The sequence below is a fragment of the Podarcis erhardii genome (assembly GCF_964252035.2).
Source record: "Podarcis erhardii genome assembly, chromosome: 13".
Taxonomy (NCBI): domain Eukaryota; kingdom Metazoa; phylum Chordata; class Lepidosauria; order Squamata; family Lacertidae; genus Podarcis; species Podarcis erhardii.
The window spans coordinates 14,635,578-14,649,029 of NC_138502.1; the positions used below are offsets into that span (position 1 = coordinate 14,635,578).

Consider the following 13,452-nt stretch of genomic DNA (forward strand, 5'->3'; position numbering starts at 1 on the left):
CTCAAGTACCCTGAATTCTTTTAACTTTGACACCAGGGCTAATAATCAAGCTAAACATTTTTTCAAATCCATTTCAAGACAATTGATTTTACATAACCTATGCATTTTGGATACTCTGATCTTTGTCTATTCTTTGGAAGTAGTATGCATTTACACTTACAATTGCCAAATCTAGACAGCTGAGCTGATCAAAACTTGCTGGCCTTGATCCAGAGAACAGAAGGAGTTATTCTGCATACCTAAGTGTGGTTTGAATTTGTGTTTCTCAAACAGCCACATAGCAAACCATTTGAAGCTGATGGGAGTTTCATTAGCAGTTTGGGATGTGGTATGGGGCTTAGCCCTTCCAAGAGAAAATGTGCACAGGGGGTACTCCAAGAATTAATTCCCTTTTACTGTCATTAAAATGATCTCTGACTTCCGGCAAGACAAGATGGCAAGAGCCACGGCTGCATGGTGCTCCTGAGAACTGCCAGCACCAACTGTGCTGCCTGACTGGTCCCCATGCTGCTGCCACCGTCACGATCGGAGGAAGGAACTAGGGGTGCCCAACGTAACAAGCATAATGTTCGCACAGAGCATCCCATCGACAGCCCAGCGAAGCTCCTAGGCCTGGAGGTCTCCGGAGCTGAACAGAAAGCAAAAAGGACCCCCACCCAGCCAAGCACCAGCTTGCCACTGCCACCGCCACCAAGGGAGAGAGACAGGAGGGTACTGGGAGGGCCAGGGAGGCCATGAGAAATCATGCGGCCTAGCCCAGGTCTGACCCTGAGCCTACCTCCCCGGCAACTAGTGTGAAAAGAGCAGTTTGGGACCCGGGGGCAGGGGTGGGACCATGTGCCGGAGACCACCCCAGGGAAAAACAAACGCAGCACAGGACATCCGCTTCTGGAAAGTTGTTGTTTGTTGTTTATTTTTTTAGTATGCTATTATTATTATTATTATTATTATCATCATCATCATCATCATCATCAGCAGCAGCAGCAGCAGCAGCAGCATCTTTGGATAACTGTAATGGCATCCATGCAGGAGGCCTGAACCATTGAAGGCTGCTCCCTGGGACTGCCGAAGTGGCAGAAAAGACTACACTTGTTTATTTTCTCACACAAAAAGTCAAGAATAAGCCCCAAATACCTGCACCTCCCCTCCTCAGAAGGAGGATGGGGAATCCCCAACATAGAATCATATTACATCGCAAACCAAGTATGCCACATAATCCACATATATTCTAGAAGATGAGACGAAACAATGGGTCCACTTGGAGAAAGACACCATTGAAAACATCCCCACAACAGCATACCCATTTCTCCAAAACAAACTAAAGAAAATCCCCACAACACTGAACAGGTTCACACAATCCATGCTTAAGGCATGGAAGGGAAAAGTAGACATACTATCCCCATCCCCAACCCCACTAACCCCCCTGGCCTATATCCCACTATTCCAACACGCAGCACAAAACCTCCAGATAAAAACCTGGCAAGCCAAAGGCCTACACTGTCTAAAAGACTTATTCAAAAACAACAAACCCATACCAACACAAGAAATACTAGGGAACACACAAATACTACACAATCCAGCAGTAAAATCAGCCCTTGACTACCTTCGAAAATCTCCTGACAGCAGAGGGACACGGCAAAGGGATGGTATCCACAGTATACAAAATACTGCTCCAGAATATCACAAACCCCCTTGACACTGAAACCCACCTACAGGTGGTACTTAACACCACGGAAACTGGTGCTGAGGAACCTCACCAAGAGGTTGGAAAGGTTGCACCTCCACAGGCACATACCTCCACATGTGGTGGGAATGCCCTAAAATCCAACCCTTCTGGACAGCAGTCCTACAAGAGATATGCAAAATAACTAAACAGGTATAAGAACTCACCCCAGAACTGGCCCTACTGAACATCTTTCTAGATCATAAAGGCCACTCACATTATACAGAGCTTATAACCCACCTACTCTCAGCAACCAGAAGCCTCAAAGCCAGACACTGAAGAGACCTGTCAGGAGTAAACATGGTCCAATGGTATCAAATTGTATGGGAAACGGCCTTAATATAAAAGCTAATCAAGAAACTGAAACTGACACGAGGACAAATAGAAGAGGACGCCTTCACCCCAGTATGGCTCCAATTTTTCACATGCACAGCCCAACAAGACAAGAAGAAGAATTCACCAACATCATATGAATCAATCTGGCTTACCTGACCCAACAAACCCTCATTCCCTCACAAATTCAAACAAACCCCACTTCAGCCAACCACAGACAACCAACCACACCCTGCCCCCAATACCTCTCCCTTCCAAGGAAATGTACTAAACAAATAGAAAGAGAACCTACCTAGTTGACGCTGACACAAAAGCTCACATGTACAATATACAAAATATAAGCCTCACCACACCACCCCTCCTCTCCCCCCTCTATTTCCCCAACATTATACTGTCCTCAACACTAATATCTCACAGCAAATGTAACTGATTTGTAAGAAAGACTGTACAACCTGAAAAAAGAAACAAGGCATGTACTTTTGTAAACCAAGAAAATATTTAATAAAAATATTTTTTAAAAAGAATATCTCTGACAGCTTTGTATTCTGGCCCATTTACTTTAAAGCTGCCTAACTAACTTACCGGTGGTTGAATTTCATCTTTCCACACTGCCTTTTGCTGTATAGATCTTCTAAAAATAGTTACACTGTGGCAGACATGATTACCGTACATTGTTAAAAGTTGTTAAGGTTTTTAAAAAGGCCCTTTGGGTTGTATCTTGCAATATAGGAAGATGTGGTGAATAACTTAAGGAGGAAAAGGGAGGAAGATAAATGACTAATACTTTTAATTTAAACACAATTTGTCAAAATTGGTTAATGTGAGTACAAAAGTAACCTGTTGACAAACCTAGAGTATCACAGAGGTTGAAGGAATTAGGTGCCACATAAGCAATCCATCATTTCTTGTAAACTGAATTCTGACTTCTGGACTTCTTAAAACCTTTGGCTGCAATCCTGTGTATACTTACTTGGGAATAAGAGCCACGAAACACAGTGGGATTTACTTCTGAGTAAACAAGCATAGGTATACATTATTTCTAAAAATGAAGGAAAACCTAAGTTGATTTGAACAGCTGCCACTTCATAGAGTCTCTGTTAAAAGTCTGGAAAAGGCCAGTGTCTGTCCCTTTTCATTAAGGGGCATTAGGGAAGTACAATAATGCAATTCCTGCTTTCAACTCCTTTTCTCTGTCCACTTCATCATATACACCTGTGATCAGCGGCACCAATGCATAAAGATGACGACGAGTATCATTCCAAGGAGACACAGTTCTATTTCCCAAAACAGGACTTTTGCAAACAGTTTGACTTCATCCCCCAGAGGTGAATGCCATTGTCTCTTGAGACAGATGGATGCCAACACACACAAAAAAACACATATGCAAATTTTAAGAAGGTGAGTATAAGTCCTTGTTGGCAACAGACAAGTCACTCTTTCCTTCCCTGTACATTTAGACCAGTTATCTTGACTGCAGTTTGTGGGGATGAAAATAATCTATTCATTTGGTATCAGCTTCTCCATTCAACAGGTCTGTTTTTTCTTTGGCTTCTTTTCCACTGTCGCTCCCTTCACTGCTGTTTGATTTGGCTTCTTTCTCTGCATCACCTCCCGGATTGTCTTCTAAATCTACTGCATTATTATTTTCTTGAAGGTCCATCATCTCTTTATAATTACGTTTGAAGAATCCACACTATAAACAAAAGGGAGGGGAAAACTGTTAGCAGTAGCTTGAGTAAGATGCTTGATCTGGATATGGGAGACCTAACTTCAAAACCCAATGTAAAGTTTTTGTGATGGCCATCCCAGTGGTCTTCAACTTTGGGAGGGTGAACCCCCCAAAATCTACCACCTTTCTAGATATCAACCTTAATCCCTCTATTTCCCCCAGTTTCTTCTCATCAGGTATCTTGAATGAGCAAACATTTTTTTTAAATGGGGGTGGGGTTTCTTTTGCCATTGATGTGATTCAGTTTAGTCCAGGCCCTAACCCAGTTAAATATATTTATGTTATTATTGGTATTATTATTAAATATTTAAAACATCTCTAACCAGCACACAGAAAATTTAAGCAAAAACAGACAACTTAAACAAAATATTACAAAAACACCCAGTTACATATAAAAATGTTACATTAATACTGTACAAAGTCACTAATATATAAAAATCAATATCATTTTCCTTCTGACACTCTCTCAGCCTCCATGTTCCTGCTCAGGATCCAAACAAACTCACAGCTCACCCACAAAAGTCTTACATTCAGAAGAGTTCCTGGAAACAGCGGACATCAGCCTAGTCTCTCACTCTAGAATTGCTTTTTATGGTTTCTCTCTCCTGCATGGATTTTCTTATGTGAGGTTAGCCTGGTCATGTGATTGAAGCTTGTTCTACATTCCAAGCATTTAAAATGACCTAGTATGTCCCACAGGGTTGTTGTAAAGTACTTAGTACACTTACAAATGAGATGTGGCAATAATAGCACAATCTAGCTCATGTTAAGTTTACGGTAATTGATTGGAAGGATCAGTTAAGCACTCTCTGCCATTCATATCTATGGAGCATAAAAATGGCTTAACTTTGGCTGGACCACATGGATGATCATTTTAAAAAGGAGGTGGTTGTTCAACAGCCATGATCCAATACAGTCTCTTCAGGCTGAATAGGTATGGAATCTATATTCTGGAAGCAGAAAAGCCCAAACATTGATATCAAAATGTATTATGCCAATTTATTTACTCAAGCCCCAGGAGGCATAAAGTTAAATTTATTCTGCCACGGGATTTATTTATTTATTTAGAATTGAGCTGCCAAAGCTCACTGTGAAAATATCCATGGATTTTTTTATCCTTCCTTTCCCGTAAGAAGTCTTGTGATAAGAAGTCTAAAGACAACAAAGCAGGCACATATAACACATACATCAGTTAGAAAATGTGTGCTAGTCTACCTAATAAAACTGTTTCCAAAACATTACAATATTTTCTTTATAAAACACCTGAATAGATTGATAACACTTTTAAAAACTGAACCACAGAGTTGTTGGTGTGCTCTGGACCACTATCCCCATGATTGGAGATGGCCAGGACTTAATGCATGACATTCTAGGACCACTAGCAAAATGGCTGTGCTGCCAAATACAGCAGTTCTTTCCAAGGATATCAAGACAAAAGAATGAGGAGGTGGAAGGGGAACAAAAACAGTTTTATTAACAAATAAACAGCAGGCATGCAAAGCATAAAATAAAACATACCCGACAGGGCCTACCCAATCTCCCCTTCAGCTGCCCGGAGCCCCAAGTAGAGCAGCAGGAGAAAGACCCTGACCTTAGGTCTCCCAGCATCAGGTCCTTTGATCTGGGTAGAAGCTCCCCAGACCCCTCCCACCTATGGCTTTTATAGCCTGCCTTGATGTAATCAAGTGCACCTGGCATTACTCATGATTAGCCCAGGACCCTGAGATGGGATTAATACAGAGCGGCTGAGAGTCTCCCACTACCTGCAGCCGGGCATCCAGCCGCCAGCACTTGCAACACAGAAGAACCCAAGAAACTCCTGACAGGTGTGTGAAACACAAGAATCCAGCAGACCTCAAACTGGGGATGTTAAAGGGAAAGGGACACACCACCTAACTCCTCAAAATACAATTGTCTTCCGCATTTCCACTACAATGGCACTAGAATTCTGCGTAACTTATCAAATCCTACAGGAATCTAACTTGGTATAAGAATGGTATAAATGCAGAATCTGATTCCCACCCCCATGCTGAGGACAACTATCCAAGTTTTAATATAGCCAAATTTAGAAAAGAACCATTGCTCAGAGAGAGCACATGCTTTACATACAGAATGTCCCAGATTCAAACCCTTCCATCTCCAGGCAGCACAGATAAAATGTCCTGGGGTGGTGGGGGGTCACTGCCGGCCAACATAGGCACCACTTAGCTAAAAACAGACCAGCAGTCTGACATAATAGAAGACAGCTTTGCTGTGACTTCAAGATGAACATGTGGATCTCAGCAGAAGCAGATTTAAACTACTGATAAAACTGATGCTGCTAAATTGCCTAAAAAATGAGCTGAGCTCTCAGTTACTCCTACTAACCCAGGATTCCCGATGTACATTGAGTCTTACCTTGTAAAGTGATACAATGATGAGAATTAGCAAGAACAAGCCTCCGACAGCACTGCCTATTATAACAGGGAGATAGTTCATCACATGAATCATCTCCACCTCAGCAACCTGGGGAGCAGGGAGAGAGAGAGAGAAATAAAAACCACACAGATCATGACTGGTTGCAATGGGTCTGAGACAGACAGCCTAGTTCTGAAGGAGCCAAATCAGCAGGGGAAAGGTCTTCACTCAAGACTGGCATGCCAGGCCAGTCCTGTGTTTTCTGTAGCAAAGGCCTCTCTCTTGCCCAGAATATACCAGATAACGTTTGCTGCTTCTAAAATAGAAGTCCAGCTATTACACAGTCAAGGTTAAGAACAAAGGCAACTAAAGCAAGATGCCCTGATACAGCAAAGGCGAAATGAAGCTGTATCTGTGAAGCTAGCTAGTCATCATTGCACACCTGCAATCTTTTCAAAAGGGTATCATACACAGTAGCTAAAGAAGATTTAGGCAGGGAAAAAGGTAGCTTTAAAAACACAATGACTCTAATAGAAAGGAAGCTATACAGCTCAAGATGAACAGATGCTTCAACCCTCTAGAAAGCATTTTGTTCTCAAAATTGGATTGACTTAAGGATTGGTTAAAAGAAAAAGGATAGAATATACACTTAAGGTGTCTGAAGAAATTTGCCTGTTCTAATTTATGGGGATTCTCTCCAGTTTGATTAATTAAAAAAATTAAAAGTGGGTTAAATATTGTTCTCAGAAACATATGCAATAAGAAAAATCTACCTTTTATAGTTATATTTTGGGAGCTTCTAGACATCCCTCCTGGTATGCTTGCAGAGAGGTGATACAGTATAGCCAGCATTGGGTTGGTAGCTCACACTTTCCAGTGCAATTTAGAAAAGTGACAAGATAATTACACTAGAAAGTGTGGGTTACTGATCAAATTTTTGTGAATAAGCAGCCTGTCTGAAAGTGCCTATAATGTACTTCCAGAGGACAAAAAGGCTTTTAATTATGAAATAATATAGGGTAAGGGAGCAATCTTGTAAACAGTTCTGTAAGGAAATCACTTGGACAGAGAAGTTAGAAGTAATGCTATGAAATCCTGCAAACAATACAGGTAAAACTGCAGAAAGGGAGGAAAAGACGCAATTCCTGCAGCATGCACTACCTGAAATTGGGCAAATTCAGTCGGGTAGAAATTTGTGTATCTTGTAGTATCAAAGGTAAACCACAAGGCTGTGCAAAACTTGAACTGAGATGTCTTCTGCAAGGTAAGAGAAACGGACAATTCGTTTTAGACCACACTGGGCAGGATCATTCACATGCAGAAAATCCCAAAGAACGAATAATATTTTCAAGCACTTATTGCTGCACCAACTAAACTGACGTCATATTATCTTAGGAAGTGACTTGGGAGGTATAAGGAGGCCACTCAAAAGATTTCCACATGTGCCATGGTAACAATAAATCCATAATAAGAACACCACAGCAGAAATGCAACATGTCTGTCTGGAAGGAATGAATGTCATGCCGTTTGCATGATGTTAAATTTAATTGAAAACAAAAGTACAGAGGGGCTGGTGGAGCTCAGTGACTGAGCACATAGTCTGCAGGCAGGCAGTCCCATGTTCAAGACCCTTCATCTCTAGACAGGGCTGAGAAAATACCTCTATCCAAACCCCTGGAGGGTGGCTGCTAATCACTGACGCCAATACTGAGCTTAGAGTGGCTAGATGTAAAAAGAGGACAGAGCTCCTGCACCTTTAATTGCTGAGTCGCTGGTACACACTGCAGAAGACAAAAAGGAGAACCAGCTCCAGTGCTCACTGGTGCAAAACGTACTGTAGCTTAATACATTTCAGAGCAGAAGCAGCCCTACAAGAGCTTGAAAAACTTGAGAATTCTTAAAATTCAAAAGCACCCTGTAGCAGTGCAAATAATAATAATTATTATTCTCATAATGGGCTCATTATGTCTTTCCTTCATCATCACTGTGTTGACTGTATTGCCCCCAACCCAGCGTCAATATTAGTACTTTGAATAAACTGGAATGAGGGACTCACTAGACAGGGAAAGGATCCCATTCTCTTACCTTCCACCTCTAAAAACCCATGCCCCAGGTCCCAATGTGGATAGGAGTTGACATTTGCTGCAATTAACCCTTTACGAACCATTCCAAGCCTTTACCTCAATTTTGCTTTGGGTATACATCAAGCCAGTGATATGGATTATGGAGGAATTGATCTGTCCAAGATCACACTTGTAGGTGAGATAAGTGCCAGTCGCACATTGCTAGGAAGAAAGCAGAGGAGAGATTTAAAAAGTGCCCATCCACACTTAAGAAACCTTAGTTTTCAGGAGTAGCTGCATCTCTAGAAGTGAACAGTACCACATTATTCTCCTAATATGCAATTCCATGCAGAATTTCTTGCAAAACAATGATTCCTAATATAAAGCATTTTTATAAGTCGTCACTAAAATATATGCATTCCTATACACACTTTACCCCAGTGTGTGCATTTTTGTAGACATCACTGGGTCAGAAAACTGCACGGCAAAATTCGGAGAAGTGCAAATGGCCGTGTTTCAGTTTGCTTATTGTTTCGGAAGTGCAAATTAGGCAAGTTTTCCTTTAAATGTGAACTGAACTGAATCCCCCCCCCCCGCCACACTTGCAGCAGGCTTTGAGACATAATCCTTAGTAAGTGCTCTTGTGCGGAGACAATCTACCTCAGTCAACTTGACTTGGACCTTTGTGCTTTTCTCCATTTCCATGGGTTGGCACACTGCAGAGGGTACCTAGGAATTGGAGAAAAATCTGTGTTTGTTACCATTGGAAAAAATATGGAAGTTTAAAGTTACTGGACCCGTCTTTTCAATGCATTGCTTGATCATCCTTCACTTGCCCAATGGTGAATTATGTGGGCGACCCCCACCCATTGCTTAGCCACCCAAAAGCTAGCACTAGGGGGTGCTGAGCTTCCACATTTTACACCCGCTAGCTGCCCTTGCCCTGTTGTTTTATATTGTACTTACTGTTCGGATGTTATTCACCTCCCAGGTCAGCCCGGCAGGTAAGGCAGTCGGCACCTTCACGATCACTGACAGTGCAGGAGGTGCGAAAGCACCCAAGGGCCGGTTTGTTAGCTGTGGGAAGGGGAGAGGGAAAAAGGAGAGAGTGACTAAGGCAAGGAGACTCAACAAATTAAACTTCAGGGAATCATGGATCATTGCATTGCAGAGTTGGAAGGGACCCTGAGGATCCTCTAGCCCAGTGGTTCCCAATTGGTGGGGTCCCTCGCACCATTCACATTAACAAAAACCACCATAGAGATATCAAAAATTTCAAAAGTAGGGGGTCCCACAGTACTTAGCTAATTGGGAGCCACTGTCCTAATCCAAACCTCTGCAATTTAGGAATATGCAGCCGTCCCATACAGGGATCAAACCTGCAACCTTGGCATTATCAGCACCTGTTCTGATCAATTGAGTTATCCAGGCCCAGTGAGCTGGGGTGGTGATTGCTGGCAATAAGGATACAGAAGGGAGCAGTGGTGAATGCAGTATAAGGCAGCTCCTTCTATCCAAGACAGACTAAGAGACCCTCTAGATCAGCACCATCTACTTCAATTAGCAGTTTCAGTTTAGGGAAGCGTCATACATAGCTCAGTGGTAGAGCATCTTCCTTGCAGGCAGGTCTAATCGCCAGCATCTCCGTGTAGTGCTGAGACTGAACACTGCCTGAAACCCTGGAGAGCTGCTGCCAGTCAGTGCAGACACTATCAGGTAAGATGGGCCAGTGGTCTGATTCAGTAAAAGGCAGAATCCCATGCTCCTGTGTTCCAGAGACCCTCTAGGTCCCAGCAGGGCTGCCCAGGTGAGGGCCGGAAAGCCAGGTTAGTCTCTTGCAGCAAGAACGACATCAGTCTGTACATTGTACATTTAAAGCACATGGCTTCCGTGCAAAGAATCCATGAACTGTAGCTTGTTAAGAGTGCTGAGAACTGTAGCTCAGTGAGGGGTAAACCACAGTTCCCAGGATTCTTTGGGGAAGCCACATGCTTCAAGTGTATTGTGTGTACCCACTCACAAATGTACAGTATTATGGCATGAGCTTTTGTGAACTCTTTTTTGTGTAATTAGTAGTCTCTCACTCACTTCATACGAGTGTGTCACCGTCTTATTTTCTTGACGCTGGGAAGTGAAGTTCACATAGTGGCTGGATGTTTCTGACCTGCATGGGAGAGAAAAAGTAGAGATGAGGGCGGTGAAGAACGGAGGCAGGGAGCCCAACCCCAAGGAGCACAATTGCTGCAGCCAGTGACCCTACAATGGTGGCAGCGAACTCAGCAAGGCGCCACCGGGTGTTTCTCATTGTTACCACAACCCCTCTGTGCCCACATTGCTGCCCCCACAAAAGTCTCAGTCCACCTACACTACTAGCTAGGGGGCAGAAAAGGAGCCTGATCTTCTTGTTACCAAGAAGAGATGTTTTATCTTCAACTGTCGTAGTGGCCAGACACACTGCGAATGCAGTTTAATGTGCATATTTTTGTGACGTAAATCACAGCTGTGTGAGCAGCCCCGGAAGGGGTGGGGGAACTTAAATATGGAGAAATAAACAAACTGAGGGAGTAGATGAAATTATTTTGATTGGGAAGATGGTGTGGAGAAAAGAGCTAAAATAACTCTTTCCTCTAAACACACATACATACGCATCTGAAAAATCTTGGGAGTCTCCTGTGGCTTCATGTAAATTTGCCAGTTCTATTCATAGATTCCTTATGTATTGTGTACTTTACCTCTTAGACCCTGCATTCACAGAGGCAGCAAAGGATGTAATACTTAAATGTCTGGGCCACCACCAGAACCACCAAATCCCCCCACATAAAAAAATATATGATGTCAGGGAGGAAGAATCTGGCCAAGTCTTCTACAAAGCACAGTTTTCTATGTGGAGGGATTTCTCCCCTGCCATATAGAAACACACACCCACCCCACACACAAAGCTGGAATGTTCAGGATGCTGGATTCTGCCCCCAGTACCAAATTCTAGGCTTGCACATCACTGACATGGAATCACAGCATACCCCCAGCCCTGGTTACAATTCTCAAGCTCTTCCCTCAGCCTGAGCAGTCAGGGGAGAAGGGAAAACAACAACTTGTCTCTTACTCCTTGACAATGATGTTGATGGGGTACAGGACAGGGATGGTGTGACTGGCCCCGGTGTCAAGAGTCTCATTCACGTTGTTGTCGCTACAAGACAGAGACAGACATCAAGAAAATGCAAAATATCCCTTCACCTGCCACCCCAGAAATGGCCCTGACTTCTGCACCCATACTCAGGCAGGAAATTCTGTAACAAAAACTTGCAAATAACTATTCATCTAGACACCTTTGAATATGACTAACTTAGGTACATTAATTTCAGTGGGTCTACTCTGAGAAAAAAGTGAGTGGACAGGGCACCTACACCTTTAACAGTTAGGTAGCAGAGGAGAAAGCAGCAGAGGTGTTTTGCATGACATGCTCCCCCTGCTGAAATCCCTTCTTCTACACATCTATTAAAAGGTAGAAGGGAGGATACACCTACCTTGTGACATTTGCCTTCATCTCCAAGTAATCTCCCCAGGAGCTGTTGCTGAGGATGCTAAACCTGAGCTGAATTAAAGCCTGCAATGGAGGGAGGAGATCAAAAGTGAGACAATTCATGGCACTTGCTGCCTGCCTGGCTCCCTCCCTCCTTCCCTCTAGAATAGAGTGCTGACCCCATCCCCTTATGTCCCTCTCATGGAGAAGAAAGGATCCTCATTGCATCTTGAAATGAAAACTCTAGTAAGAAACAACAGCTTTCTTTTCTTTTCAATCCTATGCTGGTGGATGTCTTAAAGAGGCAGTTTGCTGACAAAATGCAGCCATGAAAGAGAAAACTGCAAAAATTGAGAAGAAAGGAAGATAAAAAATGTGCTTCCTTTCTGATCGGAAGCCACTGCCTGTGCCTTCTCAGCTTTCCCCTTCCCTACGTTTGTTGCAAATGATCTCCCTGAAGCACTCACACACGGGGCATCTGTTGCAGCCAGCATCTCCTGCTCTCAAAGTCTCCCCCTTTCCTCCTGCTGTCCTGGCAGGATCCCCCTGAACTCACCGCGCTTCTGCCTGTTATCCTCAGCCCCCATCCCCACACATGCCAAAAAGGTTCAAGTTTCTAAAAAGTCACATATATATCCATCAAGGCACAACAGAAAACTAATTACACTTCTTAAAACTGACAATAAACTACCAATGATATCTTCTTTTCTCGCTTTTTATTAAGCAAACAAAAAACTTCTCATTGTATTTTCTCTAGTTATTGCTTAATTATTTGTTAAGCCAATTCATTGTTCCTAAACTTCATTCTTTACTGAAAAAGCTATCCAGAGAGCATATGTAAACCCTCTTTCCTCTTTCCACCATCCTTTGAGGTCAGTCAGGCTGAGAGACTGTGACTGGCCCAAGGTTGCCAAGGGAGTTTCATGGCTGAGCAGGGAAGGAGTGCCAGGTGTCAGTGTCACCACATGCTCACCTTAGTATTGCTCTTGAAGACAGGATGGCTGATGTTGCAAGAGAGACCCTTGAGGTGCTGGCTATCCAGTAGCCCATCGCAGCTCATGACAAGCAGAGTGTTGGACTGCGAGAAGAGAAAGGGTGGAGCAAGTTCAGGGTTGATGTCAACATCTGGCAGCCTTGGGTTGCTAACACTTGGCCTAGTTAGCATCCCTTTTGTTGTTGTTGTTGTTGTTGTTGAAAAAATGGCCCAGCATGCTGAGCCCAGTGTCATGTTAATTTCTCAACATAGTGTCATTCCTGGGACTTGTGATAAGTCAAAGCTAGCCTTAGCCACCAGGTGCTGCTTGTAGCAGAGCTTAGAGTACTGCTGCCTGTGAAGTCCAAGCTTCACACCATAGGACTCTTTGCCTCCAGTGGGGCAGGCTAAGCTCTTGTAGTCTATGGCCCTCAAGGCCTTTTTGGGTGGCTCTCTGCAACATTTGAAAGCCCCAAGCCCTTGCACTGCCTTCCCAAAGCGGGTAAGCAAGGGTAAGGGTCCAGCCTCCTTCCCAAAGCCTATTTAGTGCTTTGTCAGCTTTGGAAGGAGTTGGGAGGGCTCTAAGAACCTGCCAGAGCCTCACACCTCCTTCCCAAAGCCTAGCACCTTGGTTAGGTGGCTTTGGGAAGGTGTGTGTCAATTTTTGGCTTCGCTCCTCTGCCCGCATGTGCAACAAGGCAGTGTGTGGTCTGT

General features: G+C 43.5%; 1 protein-coding gene across 2 annotated transcripts in view; it reads right to left on the reverse strand.

The window, feature by feature from the left end:
- Positions 1-2,533: 2,533 nt before the first annotated feature.
- ITGAL (integrin subunit alpha L) overlaps positions 2,534-13,452 on the reverse strand; it is a 46,076-nt gene continuing 35,157 nt past the window's right edge. For both annotated transcript variants that reach the window (XM_081836655.1, XM_081836656.1), the window contains 10 exons: positions 12,739-12,843; positions 11,770-11,849; positions 11,349-11,432; positions 10,334-10,409; positions 9,212-9,322; positions 8,906-8,974; positions 8,363-8,467; positions 7,344-7,439; positions 6,183-6,290; positions 2,534-3,749 (listed from right to left, as the gene is read on the reverse strand). In XM_081836655.1, the coding sequence (XP_081692781.1) occupies positions 3,558-3,749; positions 6,183-6,290; positions 7,344-7,439; positions 8,363-8,467; positions 8,906-8,974; positions 9,212-9,322; positions 10,334-10,409; positions 11,349-11,432; positions 11,770-11,849; positions 12,739-12,843 (1,026 nt within the window). In that variant the 3' untranslated portion in view covers positions 2,534-3,557. The remainder of the gene's footprint in view (positions 3,750-6,182; positions 6,291-7,343; positions 7,440-8,362; positions 8,468-8,905; positions 8,975-9,211; positions 9,323-10,333; positions 10,410-11,348; positions 11,433-11,769; positions 11,850-12,738; positions 12,844-13,452) is intronic.